The following is a 19683-nucleotide window of genomic DNA, read 5'->3' on the forward strand; positions in this document are numbered from 1 at the left end:
ACTTGCTTAGGCCAAAAAAAACTCCATCCCTTGACCATGGGAGTAACTCTCTTATTTATATCATAATTAGTTACAAAATATCGATCCCCAATATTCACCAAATAATAACTAAAAGAAAACCCATTATCTAATTCTAAAATATTTCTTAAAAATAACAACATCTCTCATAAACGAAATTATCTTTTACACCTAAAATATTTAAGAATATAATAACCACCCTACTAACTCCCAAAAATATCGCCAGATCTAAAACTGATCTATATATTCTCCCTCGCCAACATACCGATACAACATACCGAGACGTCACCCTCTCATTCCTTCGGTTTGACTTCAACTCTCTCTAGTACAGTATCTACACTCGGCACCCTACCGAGACAACACCCACTCAATCTAAAACCGACTTCCTCTGGTTCAGGACAATATGAAACTAAAAAAAAGTGTTTTTAAGAATTGGTTACTCAAAAAACATAATTATAGCAACAAACAATATGCAAAATTAGAAAAAAAAAGCATGATAAATAGTAAAAGAGTCTAGTTTTGAAAAAAAAAAGTTTGAAAAAAAAATTCTAATGATTTATTCACGTCACTAAAGTTCAAAAGTGATTTATAACATAAAAATAGTCAAGAAACAACGTACAAAAACCTAACAGAGAATTTAAATCTTAAATTGTTTCTCGTTCATTTAAGACTATAACTTAATTAATAATTTGATTTTTATATCTAGACGTCTGAATTGTTTTAGACTTTATATTTATTTTTTTCAATTGAATTCCTATTTTAACACCATTTAAAAGTGTCATTTGATCATCTTCTATTAAGAAACACTTATGATTTTGACACATAACACATCCCAAGTAAAATAATTTAAATTTTGACACTAATGAACTCAAATTTTGACATGTATTACTTCCAAACGATATCATCAATTTAACGAAAATGGTCACCTTGAGTTTTTCTTTACATAAATAAAAAGTAAGAACTTAAGTCACAAAAAGTATAAAGACCGATTAAAATAAATCAAAAACTTAAATATAGAGATCAAATTATTAATTAAATCATAAAATTATGTATCCATAGGAATTAAAAGCTTAGGTGAATTGGACTAATCTATCCAATTCTAGATCATATAGGTAACACATGATAAAAAATGTAGATGAGATAGATTTATGCTCCATTTATATTAAGATGAGCACTCTAGGAGAAAACAATCTGAAAGATATACCAAAAGAAACATCAACTTTTAAGTGAAGAATCTTTCTTCTTTGCTCTTTTTGTTAGTTATGTCTCTTTTTTAAGTGTTCTTGTTTTGTTTGGTGGTTTTGTTTACTTGAGGTGTCCCTATGCTACTATAGACGGTTCTTTTTTGTGTAAAGTTATAATGAGGTGACCTAAATGGTGTTTGTAAAAGCTTCTTAACATTTTGAAAATATTTCATTTGAAAACAAGTTTTAAAGCAGTTATGAAAATGAGCATACAAAAGTGTAAGAACAATTTTTTTATGTTGATCTAGTTTATCTCTCTGTGAGACCAACACTTGTGTTCAACATGAAGCAATTAACTACCTTCTATAGGTCGAGAACAAGGATTCTACTTAACAAAAATTGACAATAACAAAGACAAAAACAAGTACAATCAAGAGAAATTGCCAGTGGAAGTTTGTAGCTGCAGTATTACAATAGCATCCATGCACAAGTCTACCACAGAAAAGTAATCAAATTTCTGTGCTCCAATTAATCATAACTTGGTAAACCAGACTGATAAGTTGTTTTGGTTTATAGCATATTACCAAGATTCGTAGCATTCAGATGAAGCTATTATAGAGTTTGAGCTAATAATCAAACAAATGGTACAGTAATAGAAAACTATGGTCTTGATAGCATAAACTCTGCTATAAATACTTTTAACAGAAGAAAATAAAAAGGTAACATACATTAAGTTTCTCTCAGTTAAAATCAATTTACAGACTTTAACTTTTATACAAGTTCCCTTATCTACCTTCCTCAAAGTTATGGAACAAACTTATGGAAAAAAGTTATATTCAATTTGCTTTTGTTTTCTTCTACTATGAGTGATTATGGATACAACCAAACAAAGAGTATATGCACATGTTGCTGTGGCAAGGAGTTTCAACACATGTTGATAGTTCACTAATTCTCAAAGTGTAATCAGACAAGTTTCTTCATAAACAGACGTGTAAATTAACCAACATGATATAGATCAGATAGAAGACATTGCATTCATGAAAGCAAACCAAACAGAGATAGGGATCTTCAAAATATCTATAGAAAAATCATAGGCAGTACTTCAGAAGAAACCAAAATGGAAGATCTTATTTGATGTCTAGTTCTAACAATGCTAACAGTGACACTAAAACAATGAAACAGTTTTTTTGTTCACTCTGTAATGCTTTTTTTCTCTAACTACTCTTTTCCTCTTCAATTTTCTTTTCTTTCTTTTTGGATGTGGCCTGAGAATACAGGAAGGTCCCAAGAATTGCAATGGCAGAACCAAGGCCATTAAGAGGTCGAACAGGGTTCCTGAACACCAAAACCGTAGATACAATCACCACCACTCTTTTCATTGTGTTTCCCACAGAGAAACTCAATGGACTAATTTCATCAAGTGCTTGGTACGATGATTGGTTATAAAGATGGTAGAAAACCCCAGATAACAGCACCCAGAAATAAAATGTGGATGGTTTGCCAATAGCTTCAATGGCCTTGTAATAGCCAGGGATCCACTGAGACCCTTCAACAAAAACAGCCACTGGAAAAAGGTAGAGGAATGAAAGAATAGTAATCCAACCATACAAGTTTAAGCCATCAACTTCCTTGAAATTCTGCAAACTTTTCTTGGAGTAGATGTTCCTCAACACAAAACCAACATTGCTGATAAGGGCACCCCACAATCCTTGTACATTGAAAGACACCTCGGTAACAGCAGCTAAAGAACAACCAAGCACAATGGGTAGAATGGAGAGCCAAACCTGAATGGGGTACTTATCACCGAGGACGGAAGAAAATATGACAGAGAAAACCGGTTCTGCAGATTTGATGACATGGGTGAAGGACACAGCCACCTTGGAGAATGACACACACGCTGAAATGTGGCCTATTGTGTGGAACAAAGCAGGTCCGAGGAGAGCAACGATGAAGGGTTTCGAGATTTTGGGACAAGGTTGGAGCTTGGAGGACCAAAGCACCAGCATCCAAATGGACCCAACCAAGAGCTGAAAAGAAGCAAGAAGCCATGGGAAAGGGAATATGTTCAACACCTTCTTGTTGTAAATGTTGAACACGATGTTTTGGAAGTACCATAGCCCAAACACCAGAGCAAGTTTGAGATTCTTCGATTTGGGGGCAACATTTTCTCCTCCTCCGGGATTGGTTTCAGACGCAGCCTTAACGATTTGAAGGCTGGGTTTTGACGAGGGTTGAAGGAATCCGTTGAAAGATCTTACCTTTGAGATTGCATGTTGGATCTGAGATGTTGGGGCGAAAGAAAGTTTGGAACTTTGAAGAGGATTGGGTCTGTGTTGGGTCTGAAACCTTGTGAGAAGATTTGGTTTGAGATGCGGAGATGCATTGAGGAAGAAATTGGGTTTGGGTTTGGTGAAAGTGAGAGGGGATGATGATGATGGAACAACATTTGAAGACAGCATTTTTTTTTTATCTGTGGCTGTTCTTGATCTCAGACACAAGAACAATGAAAAAGAGAACTGAAAAACTGATTCTGAATTGAAAAGGTCGCAAAAAGAACAGATTTGGAGCTTTAAAAGCTTCCAAATCAATGGAGTCCTTTTAAGAGCAGAAGAGGAACTGTGAAGTATAAACAGCACAGACCAACCCCTTCCACAAAACCTAGTACACACGAAGGGCAAATGTTCGTGAAGTCTCGCACGTTGGAACACTGTTTTTCGACCGTTGGATTTTGCATTTTCAAATCAATGGCTACGTTTTTATCTTTTTCTTACATGTTTTACAGTTTCACAGCTATTTTTTTATTCCCGTGTCTTCTATTTTCGCGTCATTCCCTCTGTTAGAAACCACGCATTCCAAGAAAAACAGATAAATAAATGATTTTGTGTTCTGTTAATAATACGATAAATGTGTTATAAATAGTTGGCAACTACTCTTATTATATCACTCACTGTGTTAGAGTGAAGATACTAAGATCCTTCATTTAAATGTTATTTTAATTTGGAAAATAAATGTTTTATTTGGGTGGAAGGTAACTAGAAAACAAGAAGAAAATAAAAATATAGAGAAAGAGAATAGAATTGGACATTGTCATGATTAAAAGAGGAAAAAAGTATTTGATGATGTAATAAAGTAAAAAGATTAAAATAATTTAATAATATAATAAATGAGTATGTATTAAAATTAAAAGATAACTTAAAAATAATTTAATGTAAAAATTAATTGTGTAAAAATATAAATTAAATTAAAATAAATTTTAATTAAAGTGAAATTGTAAAATCAATCTAAACAAAAGATATTTTAGAATAATGACATTAAAATAGAAAATTCATTTAAAATTTTAACAAATAAAAAATATTTAAAATAAATCATTTCATAAAGCAAAAAATTGAAATTATTTAAATTTATAAAATTATTTTTATTCTATACACGACATACATATAAATGTACACATATATACATATACTAAGTACAAACTTGAAGAGTTAGTCTTGTAATTACGAACAATTCGTTTATTTTTTAACAATTTAGAAAGATTAGACATTTATGTGTTTAAAATATAATATATATAAGTTTTATTTTATCATTTTCTCATAATTTGTAGGTATGTTTTTCTTTTTCACCTCCTTTTTATTACTTAAGTACTTAATTTTTTTATTATTATTATAGATCGATTGTTGGTGTGAGTTTATATAACTAATATTGCCACAACTAAGAATATCAAAGGAAAGAAAGAGTTTATGTAAAGATGAATACAAATAATCTTGTTTCTAATAGACATAAGCTAAAGCATACTATTAACAAATAATTAGCAAGTTGTATTCCTTCAAAGTTCAACCACTAAACACCTAAAAGATAATTAAATCAAAGAGGGTCAAAATTATTCTAAACTAGCTTATTATATCCACCACCATTGCCAAGGTTAAAATCCTAAATTTGGAAGAAGTATAAAACTATTGTACAAACAAAATCATTAATAGTATCACAACATCTTTGCATTCTCCATCGCAAGTCTTTCTTTGTTGTCTTTCTAAGCAAAATTCATCATATAACACAAGAGAGGGACGATTTGGAAATAAAAAATTAATAAGCTTTTGATAACATCAACTCCGCAGGCTTGTTGCCAAAGACCCACATGTTTCTAACAATTAACTCAATTGACTTTTCTTTTGGTAGCTTAATAAGTTTTGAGACATCGTTTATATGAAAGTGTTCAAGTTTTTATTGCACGACTTGTAACCAATTTTGGTGGTCTAGTTCTTTGTAGACAACTTAAAGTTCTCTTCTAGCTTTTGTACATTTTTGTTTATTGACTTTTACTTTTCAGCCGGATTGTCTATCGTAGGTTTAAACCCTCTCTTACATTGTTTGATGGCGAAAAGGATGCTTCTTCTTTCTTATTGCTTCGATTAATCTACTAGTTAAAAAAATAAAACATTGTCCAACTCTAATGATCTCTTATTTGGCTTATGATCATTGAATCCAATATAAATTTCCTTTTCAATTCTCATTATTTTTGAGTTATAATCTTCGCAGGCTTTTCATGTTTCAAGGTATATAAACATAATTTCTTTATTACTTTTAGAGATAAACTCTCAAAGGCTATCTTTTGTCTTTAGAGCTACGAGTACTTAGAAAGTTAAATTAGAATTTCAGAGAGTTCTAACTAAACATCTCTTACAATGACTCATTTTTCTTCTCTACTACATTTGTTTTTGTGTAATGTTTGTGGAGTTGAAAAATTGTATTGAAATTTATAATAATTGTTGAAAGCGTTTGTAAATGAACTATCTCCCATGATCTCTTGAAATTGAGGCAATGTGTAAATCTTTCTCATTTTTTACTTTCTTGCAAGATTTTACAAATAACTTTAAAAGTTTTGTCCTTTTAAGCAAGAAATATTGCCCATGTCCATTTAGTGTAACCTTTGATCACTAGTTTAGTCTTGTTTCTCATGATGTAACCTTCTTCATTAAGATTGTTGTGAAAAAACACACTAGGTTTCGACATTTAAACTAGTTATTTTGTAACTCAATGTCGTTCTTCTAAAATTATTTAAGTTTTTCTTGCATTACTTGCACTTAATTTAAATTGCTATTGCTTTGTAGGCAACCTTAACTCTAAGTGAGATATGAAAGTTAAATTCTCTTGGAAGGTACATCTCATTCTTCCTTGTTTAGTAAAATTTTCTAATGGATAAACTTTCATCATTTAAGCATTTATGTTGGTTGTCTCTTGTCCTTGAGCTAACTATCTAATGTAAATTCAAATGCTTTTGTTACATGTTTGATGGTGGAGAGTTCTTGTTTCTTCTTGCTTTAATCAATTTACAAAAAATATTGTAAACTGTAATATTGTCAGTTCAATTAGTATAAAATTTATAAAAAGAGTTTAAAATTTTTGGTAAAGTAATATCACCTGTATTTATTTAGTATAATTGTCTACATTATATCTGTTATCATTAACAAACACGATTTTTTTTTTCTATATAGATTTAAATGTATATACTGAATATATTTTTCAAAAGAAACCATGTTCTTATTGAAAGATCTAGTTACAGTTGAGTTCTTTGTTTTCACGTCTGATAACTTAACCGTTTTTCTCTTTCCTCACTCTTTCTCCTTCAAGCTCATCATCAATGGCGGACTGGTCTGAACTTCCGAAGGACCTTCTCAACCTAATCTCTCAACGCCTTCAAAGCCCTCTCTACCTTCTCCGTTTCCGATCCGTTTGTTCTTCTTGGCGCTCTTCTTCGTCATCATCATCTTCTTCTTCCCCTTTTCCCTTCTCTCACTCCATCACTCTCACCCCCACCTTCTCCCTCTACCACCGCTCCCTCCTCCTCCTCACGCCACCCTCCACCGCCCCCAATTGCCGCCCCTGGCTCGTTAAAATTTCCCACGACCCACGCGCCCGCACCGCGCGTCTATTCCATACGCTTTCCCGCTCCCAGCCAAAACGACCGCGTTTCGCGCTCGACCTCCTCCGCCTCCACGTTCTCGACCTTGGCTGCGAGTTCCGCCTCTCCAGCGCCTGCCCCTCCACGGAATCCCTCTACGACGAGAAGCTCGTCCTGCTCTCCGCCGGAAATGACGGCTTTGCCCTCCTCACCATCCACATCTCCGGCAAGCTCGCCCTCTTCCTCCGCGGCGACTCGGGCTGGACCATCATCCCCGACATGCCGACCCCCTACGACGACGTCTGCGCCTTCCGCGGCACCTTCTACGCCGTCGACGGCAACGGCCGTACAGTCACCGTGGGGCTCGACGCCTCGCTCCGCGTTGTCACGGAGCGCGTCTTCGGCGGGGACAAGAAGTTTCTGGTAGAGTGCAACGGCGCGCTGATGCTGGTGGACCTGTACTTGTTCGCGGACTACGAAAATTTGGACGAGGAGGATGTTGGTGTCATTGGGTGGGAGAGGACGGTGAGGTTTGATGTGTTTAGGCTCGATGAGGAGGTGGGGAGGTGGGTGGAGGTGGCGAGTTTAGGGGAGTGGGTTTTGTTCTTGGGAGATGATTGTGCGTTTTCGGCTTCTGCAAAGGATTTGGGGGTTGAGAGAGGGAACTACGTGGTGTTTAGAGATGATGGGTTGGGTGCTGTCAGGGTTGCTAATGGAGTTGGGGTTTTTGATTTGGATGATGGAAGGATTTCGCCCTTGTCTCAGTGTCCTGGCTTTTCTGAGCTATTCTGGCCGCCCCCGGTTTGGGTCAGAACCCATTGATGCTTCGCGAGGTGTGTATGAATGTATATATATGTGTATGCTGATTTGGTAGATGATTTTTATGTGTTTTCATGCTGAATTGTGCTATTAATGTCTATTTCCATTGGTATGTATTTGTGCATTGTATGTGTATGTGTATGAGAATTTCAAGTGTTCTCATTGGTGAGTTGTTCTATGAATATACATTTCCATTGGTATGTGTGTGTGAACATACGTGTATGTGAATACTGATTTGGCAGAAGCTTTTCAAGTGTTTTCATGGTGAATTGTGTTGTTCTATGAATATCTATTCCGATTGGTGTGTATATGAATATGTGTGTGCTGATTTGGTAGAAAGGTTTTCATGGTGAATTGTGCTATAAATATCTATTTCCCTTGGTTAGTGCATGTTTGGTTTTCGGTTGGGAAGATGATTCTTGGACACCCCTTGAGATAGATGGGAAGACAAAAGATATAAGGAATTGATATGATTGAAGATCTGATGTTAGAAGAAGTGAGGTGGAGAGAGAAATAAGAGGTATTTATGGCGTTGTTTGTAATTTCTGAGTGTTGGGAGGTTCCAATGTATGTTCAGAACGTAAAACGGAAAAGCATCTTTCTTTGGTTTTCAGTTGGAGTCCTGATATTAAACTGATTTTGGCTTTGAAACTCAGTTTGAAAAAATAGAAGTAAAGAGAGAGTTGCTTTTGCAAACTCAGTTTGCTAAATGAAGTTCATTCAAACTTAAGTTTACAAAATTTAGGGTGTTAATTTATCGTAAGGCACCATATTTTTCATTATTGTTTGGTTGCATTGGGTGTTAATAGAGTCACAATTAGAATAGGGACTTTATTGTTTGGATAATGGTCGGATTGGGCCCTTGTTGAAGTGTCTGTGGTGGGTTTTCCGAGGTGTTCTGGCCACCGCCAGATTGATTCAGGTTGACACTTCATGCTTGGTATGCTGATTTAGTTGTTCTCAAGGTGAATTATGCATGAATATCTAATTTCATTGCTTAGTGCATGTTTGGTTTTCACTTGGAGACCCCAATGTGCAATCAAAATGTATGATCTCTTATTTAGTTTACAGTTTGATTTGATTGTAAATTGAGGTTTCTCTATTTTGTCTAGAAACTCAGTTTGAAAAAGAAGCAAAGGGAGAGATGCTTTTACAACTCAGTTTGCAAAATGAAGTTCATTCAAACTTAAGTTTAGAAACTTAATCCAAGCACAGCCTTAGTGTGTGTTTTAATTTATTAGAGGACACCTACAAAACCACTTGTTCTGGATTTTTAAACTTGATAACTGGAGTATTACTTTGTTGTTAATTGACGCATGTGCTAAGGTTTGGTGTATATAATGAAGGTTGATTAATGAAGTTTTAGATTAGGACTATAGGTTTCTTATGTGTAGTGAAGAAGTATAGGTATTTTTGACATGGCTCTTTTTTATTACGAGAGTTTCACTCGGTAATATGGCATATCTATAAAGTGGAGTAACACATTAGAGCACTGCACAAGCAGCTTCATGTGGCTTTCATTCCAGATGAAGTACTGTTGGTCAATCTTGAATGAGAACAGGCTAGCTGCTTTAAAATGGTTTTTGGTGTAAAGCTTGGTTATCAGTAATACATGTCACCGCTGGGGCTAGTTTGAGACCATACTTGAATGGTATTTTCCCTGTTGACTGATGTTTCTAGAAGACCTTTAGAAGAGGAGATCATAAAAGGATTTGCATATGTTATTACTACTAACAATGAAAGTGAACACTATTCCTTTGTGAATCCTCTCCACATTATTATTCTATTTTTGTGATTTTAGTGATGCTGAAAATATTGTGCATTATTTAATTTTGAAAGTTAGCTTCTATGAATAATGGTGCATAATTTATGGATTTTGCAGGAAACTTCAAAATTTAAAAAGAATGTCCTACTTGTATAAATTATAATAGTTCATTTTTCTTGCTGCCTGGTATGTTAACCCCTTGAGGTGTCGATCATTGTATGCCATTGTTCATTACTGTTTAGTTATTTTGGTACATGTTCACCTACAGATACAGGCTCTTTTGTTCATTGTTTTAATCTTGCCCCAAGTTGAAGACTGCAGGGAAATGTTCTAAAAATGGAGACTTTTCACCTACACTTTTATTCTTTTAAGTAGCAGAGAAATTGTCCTAGTTGGGTTAGGTGGCTTCTGTAAATGTTTCTTTATTTGACTTTGAGAATAATAAAGATTTGAATAGGATGGTATTTCTAAGTAGCCTTATATGATGAATGCAGGATGAGCTAGAAAAGCAACATTTATGAAGATTGTGTCCCCAGTAATCACCACCTAACCTCGGTAAAGCAACATTCACGAGTACCCCATTGTAAATTGAATAAAGAGTGAGATGCTTCTATAGTTCTTTTACATATTGAAATAATTCATTGCTAAAATCCATAAATTCATTGTCTTCTTCTGTACATACAAGGTTCAACAGCCCAAACTTATACCCTCGGCACTTGTGGAGACGAGACATCTCACTCCAAACTGCTTTCCATCTTTGCAAATAATTTTCTTGGAATGTCGAGACTAGTCTTTTTTAGTGGACATTTTCTGTAAAATTTCTTCATTTTTTTTTTCGATATGCAAGTAGTGAATTTAATAAGAATTGACAATTCCTTTCCACATCCGTTCTTCCTTTAAATGCCAAAGGAGTAGGAAGAAAGAGGAAAGTCTTAGGGTGTGTTTGGCTGAATCAATTCTCCAACGCAGAAGTAAAAATTAGTTAAAATTAGTTGTTTCTTATTTAACATGAATTTTTTTTAATTGATTTTGAAAACTAAATAGGTACTGATTCTGCATTAGAAAATCAATTTTAATCAATTTTACATCAATTTGATAAAATCAATTTTAATCAATTTTATATCAATTTGATTGCAGAACCAAAACACGTGCATAGATGTTTATGATCATAACTTCATTGCATTTTAGCATTTGAGTGTTTAAGACTGCACTATTGAACCCTCTCTGTTTAAGACAGCATTTGACATTGCTGCTGAACCTTTTTTGGCTTCTCTCCATAACCCTTTCATCACTCTCCAATTCACCGTTTTATGCTATTTTTTAAACCATTTGTTCATTTCATGTCATTCTCAACTCAAACATTTCATGGTTTGTGATGTTAAATTTTTTTAAGTATACTCAATATAGTAAGAGAAGGAACACGTTTTAAAATATTGCAATAACTGATGTTATATTGCCTAAATAAAACATCTGATTAAAGAAAAAATTATGCTATGCTGAGAGAAATTGATCATAAAATTGTTTTAATTATTGAAGTTAATAACCAATGTAGTCGCTTGCAAAATTTGTTTAAAATTAAGTAACACTGCTTGATAAAACTTATATTAATACAAGCACATGTTACATTTGATTAAGAAAAAAACAATTTTTTCAATTAGAGAAAATAATGATATATGTAAACGCTTTAAATATATAATAATATAATACTAATTTTAGTGACCTTATCAACGGAGTGTGTAGAATGTTAAAATATATGTAACGTTGTAACAAATGTATAAAAATTTTAAACATTAACGCATTGTGATGCTTTTACCAATTTCATGCTTCTATCTTATCTCCTCATTAGTCAGAAATATTAGAAAACAGGCTATTTAGAATCTATATATGTTAGTTTTGAGTGTAAGCAAAAATATTATAAACACTTATCTCTACACAACCTTCTACTCTTAAGTGTACCAAAAACATTACCAATTAGGTCAACAAAATACACACATTTCTCCAATCTCAACGATACAAATTAAATCGATAAAGTGTCTATTTGTACAATACAAAATTCAAAAACAAATTAACCTATTTTTTGAATTACACAAACCTACTTATTATTACTTAATAGATGAACAATGATCCGATTTATATCAAAATATGAGCAAATAAATTAATTTTTATTATCTTGGTGAAAAAAATGATTATGGTGGAAGTCCTGCATTAATCAAAAAGATAATATTAATTTTATATTTGTACACAATCAAAGATAAAATTCCTGGGAGAAACATTAGTGGAAGTTGTTGCATAAGATCTTATGAGTTAAAGCAACTCAAATACCATTTACAGAAGGCACAAAACCAGATGACTCACTATGCAAACTGGTTTAGAAGAGTTTCTGAAATTCCCAAGCTTTTTACACCTTGCCAGATATGAAATTGTGACTAGCTCCACTATCTATCAAGATCACAATTTCTTGATACTGCTGTTTTCCTTTCAGCTCCATAGTTTGTGGTTGTGCCTTGCCACCTGCTGAACATACTGACAGATGCATCCCTTGTCAAACCATCTCCACTATCTTTCCTAGATTCTAGTTATGAAGTACCAGGACCCAACAGTTTCACTGTTAAAAGGTATAAGTAAGAAGTCGCTCCCAAGGCTCAAACAAAACCTTCACAGATCACACACAATCATAAATAAGAGAACAAATCCACAAGTATTTATTTAAAAGTATTACAATATTGTTACCTGACCAGAAACCTCGGTCAGGGATGTATAATCATTTGCCTGTTTTGATGAAAAAGATAAAATGGAAAATTTCAGCATCTATTCATGCCATCATTTGCAAAAGACTGAAATATTCAGACTGTTTCAAGGTCCAAATTGAGGGGAGGGGGAGGGAGGAGCAGGTGCCCCCTTAATATGGAAGATCAACCCAAACTCTGAATGAGGTGTAGAATTAAACAAGTAAAATCAGCATTTCTATCTCATTTCTAAATTCAATATAAAATTCAACATCTTACCAAAATGTTAGTATTCCCTGATTCATATTCAAATTCAAGCTTCTCATCATCACTTTGTGCATAAATGGATTGCAAGGTAAATCGTGTCACCGGTATTCCATTTGGTCGATGGTGTTCATCCATCACAATCTATCAATATATCAACAGACACATAAAGGATTTGTTTTAAGAGAAGCAGAAGAATAAATAGTCAATTGTCATACAAAAAATTATCAGTTTTCTTTTCTAGTTTGAATATAACTTAATATCAATTGAGTGGGGAAATTGGATTGGCAACCTTTGCTAATATCAAGCAGTTATGTTGCACATTGGTTGCAGTCTAAAATATACTTTTGTACGACTCTCAACTCAACATATTTGTACTTCTGTTGACAATGCTCTTACTGAACAAAATTTTGACAAAAAATACTTTGCATCCCCAACAGATCAAGCAAATTCTGGTTGAATTAGCAACCCTTGCTAATAGCTTTTATACACCATTTGTTGAGTTCTTGCATTCAAATGTCAAAGCATAATAAAATTAATCATGAAATGGCATCAATCAGAATCAAATACAGAACAAAAAAGGGCAAAAATATTTCAACAACTTTATTCTTGAATTTTATTTTGTACATCAAAGAAAAGAAGTTTCACTAATTTGTATGAGGAAAATGGGTTTGCCAACTCATCGATATTAAAAGGAATCTACAACGAGAATGGGTTTAGCAAACACAGATAAAGACAAGCATACTGTTTCTCAAGAATACACTGTCTCCTACAAGGGGAAGAAAGGAAGAAAGTACCAGCAGACCACATCACGGAAATCAATTCTTACTGTTGCTCTTATACAATGCAAACTTATGACCAGAGGCAGCAGAGAACAATGGACGTGACCTCCTTCATAAGGCATTTTATCATCAAAGTCCCTTACGAATGCCAGTCAACTGGTTCACAAGATCTTTCTCTCCAGATTCTATTAGGATATCGATTGCACCATCTTTGTACGGAGGTTTAAGCGAAACTGATTTCTTAAGCATTATCTTGGCCAGCTTTGTGGCCTCCGTCAGGTGGCTTCTTTGACAAAGGCCAACTAAAAGAATAGAATAAATACCAGAGTCAATGGCAGACAAACATCCCTTGTTCTCAATTGCTTCAAGCAAGTAGAATCCATCCAATACCTGGTCCTTCATACAGAGCTCCTTTAGCAAAAGGCTAGATGCCAAAGTATCAGGTCTGGCATCACCAGAAAGCATTTCCATGAAGAGCTTCATTGCTTCGTCCAGCTTTCTAATCCTTATCAATGAAATCACAAGTGAACTGCAACAATCACCATAAGAAACACCATGTTCGACCACAAACTTATCAATCAACTTGTAAGCTTCTTCCACACGACCCTCAACACAAAGGCTATCAACCAAAGTAAAGACAGTAACATGGTTTGCATGGCACCCCGAAGCTTTCATTCTATCCAGAATATCCAATGCTTCCGCCCACTGACCTCTCTTACAGAAACTTTGAATCACAGATGTATAAGTAACAACATTTGGACTGCAATCCCCACCTTTCTCCATTTCATCCAACAACTCCAATGCCATTTCCATAGATCCAGACCTACACAAGCCGTCTAAAATGGCTGATAAAAGGACCAAATTGGGTGAACATCTATGTACTCTCATAACCTTAAGCAAAGAATAAGCATGCTCTGGACGACCCGCATCACAGAATCCCTCCACTATTGCCATGTACGTAATAAGATCAGGGTAAAGACCGTTCAAACTCATCTCCCCGGTCAACTTCTCAGCCGTTTCAATGTTGCCATTCTTGCAACACAGCCTAATAACCACATTATACATCACCGTGTCAGCACGGATGTTGAAACTCTGCTCCATCTTCCTCAACACCCACAATGCCACTTCAGCTAGTTGAGCTTCTTTGCACAGCTTCAGAACCTCCCTGAACGTGTTGACATTGACTAAACACCCTTCGGCCTCATAAGACAGAACGACATCACGAATAATTTGGGGATTTTGCTGAATCCCTAGCAATTTGCAAGCTTTGTTGTACGTGTAAGCACTGTGCCTGTAGCCAGATTGAAATCCAGCCCAAACGAAAAATCTGACGCCCAGTAGAGGTTGCTTGGGATGACATGAGTTGAGGACTTCAATGACACATTGAGAATCGAGTTTAGGGTTAACTTTGGACAATGAGTTCTCAACACTGCCATTGCTTTGGTGGAGATGGGTACGGAGGGTATCGGCCATGCCCACCATGCCCATTCGGTGGGTGGAGAAAAGAAGGGTTTTGAGGGCGTGGCAGCGCGGGAAAAGCCCAAAATTTTCAAATTGGGGCATAGGGTCGGTGGATGACAACGAAAAAAAGACAGAACCACGAAGGTTGCGTCAAACAAAAAAAACAAGGTTGTGAACGAGTTGAGTTGGCTCCTTCTTCCTCCTCACACTGCTTCCAAATCCAATGATTTCCTCGAACATCCTCTGGATAATAAATAATATAATATAAATAATATATATATATATATATATATATATATATATATATGTTTGCCACCGTGAACATAGTTCACGACCTGCATTCTTCAACGCCTATGACATTCAACTCACCCATTTTTGACTAACATTACTCTTTGTCCCCAATCTTTTCAAGGCATGTACTGTTTGTAGCCAATCTTTTGCAGAAAATGCTATTTAACAAACGTTTTTTCCTGTGGATATTGTTATTTTTTGTGTGATAAATGTTGTAGTTTTACGGTCCTTTGTTTTGTTATTGTTGGTAATGATGTCCCGGTTGTATATTTTTATTGATTTAAAATCGTAATTGGCTTACAATTTTGTTTTCAATGAAGCTAATCAGGAATGGAGACATGGATGTTGCATTTGGTAAATTGCGGAAAAGGTATCCACAAATTGTTGAGTTGGGCTCTCTCAGATTATGATACTTGTCTCAGTCACACTTGCTATAATGTAGTGCAAAACCTAAGTTCAATTAAACTGATAAAAAATGCAATCATGTTTGCTATAGCATATTTATCAACTTTGATCTATATATAATGGAAATTGCTTTAAACTCATTCTTTAAAGTAATTTTTATTACTAAGTTATGCTTAAATTGTTAACAGCCATGTTGTGTTTTGTTGTTTGAATCATACATGACACAGATTATGCTGATATATTTCTCTTGTTTCACTCTTTCTGAGTTTACTTGGCAGTAGTATGCTATGTTTACTTAGCAACTTCAGAGATTACTTAGCAGTAGTATGCTATGTTTATATGTCTATCGATCTGACTCCACTGTTCATATTTACTTGGTGCATGCTTATTCATTTCTTTGGCAAGAAGGGGGAGGAGAAGAGGGTATTTGTCACCTCATCACTATATTAAAACAATGAAAATGGGAAAAATGAACCACACAATGATTTCTAGTTGAAAAATTTGTTGACTGGAAGATGTTAGCACGTTTTGATGCGTGAACAAATCGTGATCCAATGAAATATTTTGGAATTGATACTTTTGTTATGTGTTCAGAAACATGAGAACGAAATTGTAGGGGAAACTTCGGTCATTTAAAAAGGGAAACATATACCTTAATACTATGGATTTAGTATATTATAATGGTAAAACTTTAAATATGAATGGAGAATAATGTAAGTCTTTAATTTATTCTAATTTTACTACTTTTAATAATATACATTTTTACTATCTTTCCATAACTTCAAATATTTTAGGTTAATGCACAAACTGAGATTTTTTTTGGATGAATGTTTGTATAACTATTTTTAGAACATGAAAAGAAGGAAAAGAAGGAAAAGAAGGAAAAGAAAAGAGCAATCACTTTGTTGTGTTAAAGTTAGGTTATCTATATAGTTTAATAATATAATGTTTGATTAGTTATTGACAGAATGTTTACAATTAACATGAAAGAGATATTAAGAATTTTAGCACGATTTAAATTTTTTTGAAAATTATAAATTTATAGGTGAATTAAGTTTACTAGATAAGAACCAACACCACCTGGTCAACCATGAAACAGGTTGCAGTTTCTAAATTGCTGCAACTATTTCGATCACTGTACTCATGTCTTCGTGTTTGTGTGTGAATGTTTTCTGGATCTTTATCTCTGTCTCCGCCACCAATCCACCCTTCATCCTCGTTGTCCCGGTGGATTCTGGTGTCAACTCCAGGAGGGGCTCTCGGGTCTGCCAGAGCACTGCACCTGCAAATTACTCCTTTTTCTCAAAATCCAGAACTTGCCCAGTTCAACTTGCAGAGGAGCTCTGCATGTCCACTTGGAAGCCATGGAAGTACACAACTGCAAAACCCTCATTCTCATTTCAGCCTGCAATTCCTTTCGCCTTGTCACAACTATTTTATATAAATAATACTTATCTAGAACATTTGCAATTATTGTAAAATAAAAATGCAATAGTATCAGAAGCATTAGGACCAGTAGTAGTAGTAGTATAGTAGTACCTGCACTAGGGGTAGTGGTAGTATAGTAGTAGAAGTAGTAGAAGTAGTGTTATGGTAGTACCAGCACTAAAACCAAATGGTTTTTCAAAATACTGATAATTCATGATGTCAAAGAATATTGCCGTGTTTAACAAGGTATATATTCCAATCAAAGCAACACAAATCTCCTAAAAATGAAGAGAACAAACATCATTAAGTTTTTAATCCAAGGTATATATTCCAATCAAAGCAACACAAATCTCCTAAAACTGAAGAGAACAAACATCAAATTTTCAACCAATCGTGTATAACGGCCTCTCTGCTCGAAACGATATGCCAGTAAATCAAAAAGTTTGGTTCAGGAACCACTGTAAATGCTAAAATCAACTATCCAACAGAATAGAACACGCATGAGCAATTATTGCGACTATAGTTCTAATCTTATTTGCTGTCCCCATTGGTAAAGTTGAGTTACAATTATTCTTCACTCTTGCATACTCAAACTGCTTTTTATACCTATACTGGTTCTTAATTTTATTATTTCATTGTTATATATTTTAAAATGTGTTATTTACTTTCGCATTGCTGTTTTAAAAATTGTATCAACAAAAGAACATTGCAAGCAAATCTAAGGAGTAAGTAATAATTAGACATAGGAAGGGTGCAGTAAATCTGTGCATGTAGAGATCACTGACCAAACTGAATATTTTGCAGGTTTGCTGAAAGATATGTAAGCCGCCATTGCTGCAATACACATGATTTTGGCAGAGCAAGGTTTTACTGAAGTAATCTACCTGTGGTGCCAATACAACTAAACATGGAAATATGATTGCATTTAGTTAATGCATATCCACTACAATTTTTAAAATCAGGCCACCACCTAGACATCTTGCAAGTCTAGAATATGGACACATCAAATTGTCATATCAGTGTTAATGCAGCATTTTAATATGTAGAATATGCACTTTTATTGATTTATGAAGTTCAAACTACCAAGTTCTCAAGAGAACAATTGTATCCACATCTTATGGGTTAAAATAGTAACTGTCATGGTTTACATCTGAATTAGAGTCCTTTTTCAGATAATTTCAATTTGGTTCTGCCTTTTCATCTAAAACTTAACATGTCCAACCCTGGTAAAAGGATCAAGGCCATTCTGACCACCTCTATGATCATAACATTCAACAAGTGTAAAACCAGTAAATCCCTACCACTTGCTCAAAGCATAAACATAGATGTTTCTAGTCTCATTCGGCACATCCTTTGGAAATTAGGTATGGTGATGTTGGTGGGAACAAATGGGCTAAGCATGGAAATGAAAAAACAGAAGGTACAATATACATTACAGAGAGGATGTGTTTATAGGATTCGAGAGGGTACCAAAGGGGTAACAGAAACTAGGTTAGGCATTTGCCTTGGAGACAAAGGCTGCATCCTGAAGTTCTGGCTGATATATTCTTTTCTGTCTTTTTTTTTCTTTTATTATTTTTTTTTTTCAGAGCTTGGGTATAATGCTCTACTGTAAAGGAGTTGTACTCCTAGAATTTGATCTATATACTACCAGTTTCTATCAGGTAACAAAAAATCTCTCAGAACCCTTCTATGAACTAAAGATACGATACATGCATCCAATCATCCATATTATACTAATGTCATGTAAAGAAGAAATGCAATTAGACCCAAAAGAATCTTCAGTTTAAATATTTCAATGATAATCTCCTATAACCTTATCGATGTAATCCAATAACCAATGTGAGCAAGGTTTTCAGACATCAGCGAACTAAAGTACAAGCCAAATGACTAGTTCATTTGCATCGCAACAAAAACAAAAAGAAAATAATGTGACCAGCCAGATCGAATTTAACATTGTTATGGAATTAAAACAGAAGCTTTCCTAAGGTAACAAGTGTGAGCCACCTTCTCCCTTATGCCTTTGTTTAAATTACGAACAGGTGAACAATCTCAATTCTGAAGTAAGCCCTGCTTTCTCATTGGATAAATGGATAAACCACTTGATGTGGTACCTGAGCCTTGATGTTCTCCTATCCACCTAGTGGACTAGTCTTTTGCGTTGGATTCTCCTCTTGTGCTTAAATCCTTCCAATTGGTAATTTCATTGAGAGTTAGGTTACAGAAAGGACTCTCCAGGCTGAATTAAGGTGCAAATTGAACACTAATAGATGAGTGCAGCGGTCAAGGAGAAAATAGCTACCGGTGGGTCAATGTCAATAGAGTGAAGCTGCCATGGATGTCGGCCCTTAAAGGGATTGGTAATGTTAGGAGTCTCACATTGAGTAAGATAAACTACTTAATGTGGTACTTAAGCCTTGAAGTTCTCCCACCTAGAACTAGTCTTTTTGGGTTCGACTCTCCTCTTATGCTTAAGTCCTAACACAAACAATTCTTCAATCCACCTTTCAATTTTGTTTGCTTTGCATACGTAATAAGATTGTAAAATCTAAAGTAAAACAAACTTGATTGAAGAACTGACTAAATACATTAGGAACAGGCATAAGTAAATGAAAAAACTATTATATGGAGGGGAACAAAGAGA

General features: G+C 34.7%; 3 protein-coding genes and 1 long non-coding RNA gene across 13 annotated transcripts; 1 reads left to right on the top strand and 3 right to left on the bottom strand.

The window, feature by feature from the left end:
- Positions 1–2174: 2174 nt before the first annotated feature.
- On the bottom strand, positions 2175–3870 carry LOC114177958 (xylulose 5-phosphate/phosphate translocator, chloroplastic). The gene has a single exon (XM_028063619.1). It carries the CDS (start codon positions 3659–3661, stop codon positions 2417–2419), a length of 1245 nt encoding a protein of 414 aa, XP_027919420.1. The 5' UTR covers positions 3662–3870; the 3' UTR covers positions 2175–2416.
- A 2825-nt stretch (positions 3871–6695) lies between these two features.
- Positions 6696–10689, top strand: LOC114166405 (F-box protein SKIP23-like). 7 transcript variants are annotated; one of them, XR_003599956.1, is made up of 3 exons: positions 6696–7943; positions 10177–10237; positions 10368–10689. XR_003599956.1 is itself a non-coding variant. In XM_028051205.1 (2 exons), exon 1 carries the CDS (start codon positions 6838–6840, stop codon positions 7918–7920), a length of 1083 nt encoding a protein of 360 aa, XP_027907006.1. In that variant the 5' UTR covers positions 6696–6837; the 3' UTR covers positions 7921–7943; positions 10177–10689. The 7 variants fall into 7 exon arrangements, 4 of the variants coding, with proteins under 4 accessions (XP_027907006.1, XP_027907210.1, XP_027907277.1 ...); XR_003599948.1 differs by having other exon boundaries at positions 6703–7931; XR_003599924.1 differs by having other exon boundaries at positions 6705–7931; positions 10177–10281.
- Positions 10690–11887: 1198 nt separating this feature from the next.
- LOC114184360 (pentatricopeptide repeat-containing protein At5g47360-like) lies at positions 11888–15167 on the bottom strand. 4 transcript variants are annotated; one of them, XM_028071677.1, is made up of 4 exons: positions 13470–15166; positions 12688–12816; positions 12413–12451; positions 11888–12335 (listed from the first exon to the last, which is right to left on the bottom strand). In XM_028071677.1, the coding sequence occupies exon 1, from the start codon at positions 15015–15017 to the stop codon at positions 13584–13586; it is 1434 nt and encodes a 477-aa protein (XP_027927478.1). In that variant the 5' UTR covers positions 15018–15166; the 3' UTR covers positions 11888–12335; positions 12413–12451; positions 12688–12816; positions 13470–13583. The 4 variants fall into 4 exon arrangements, with proteins under 4 accessions (XP_027927478.1, XP_027927481.1, XP_027927476.1 ...); XM_028071680.1 differs by having other exon boundaries at positions 11888–12287; positions 12688–15166; XM_028071675.1 differs by having other exon boundaries at positions 12688–15166.
- A 3436-nt stretch (positions 15168–18603) lies between these two features.
- On the bottom strand, positions 18604–19682 carry LOC114184379. Its single transcript, XR_003604587.1, has 2 exons — positions 19342–19682; positions 18604–19226 (listed from the first exon to the last, which is right to left on the bottom strand). It is a non-coding gene; the product is annotated as an uncharacterized LOC114184379 (long non-coding RNA).
- Position 19683: the final 1 nt, after the last annotated feature.

This window comes from Vigna unguiculata, chromosome 1, assembly GCF_004118075.2.
Source record: "Vigna unguiculata cultivar IT97K-499-35 chromosome 1, ASM411807v1, whole genome shotgun sequence".
NCBI classification, from domain to species: Eukaryota; Viridiplantae; Streptophyta; class Magnoliopsida; order Fabales; family Fabaceae; genus Vigna; species Vigna unguiculata.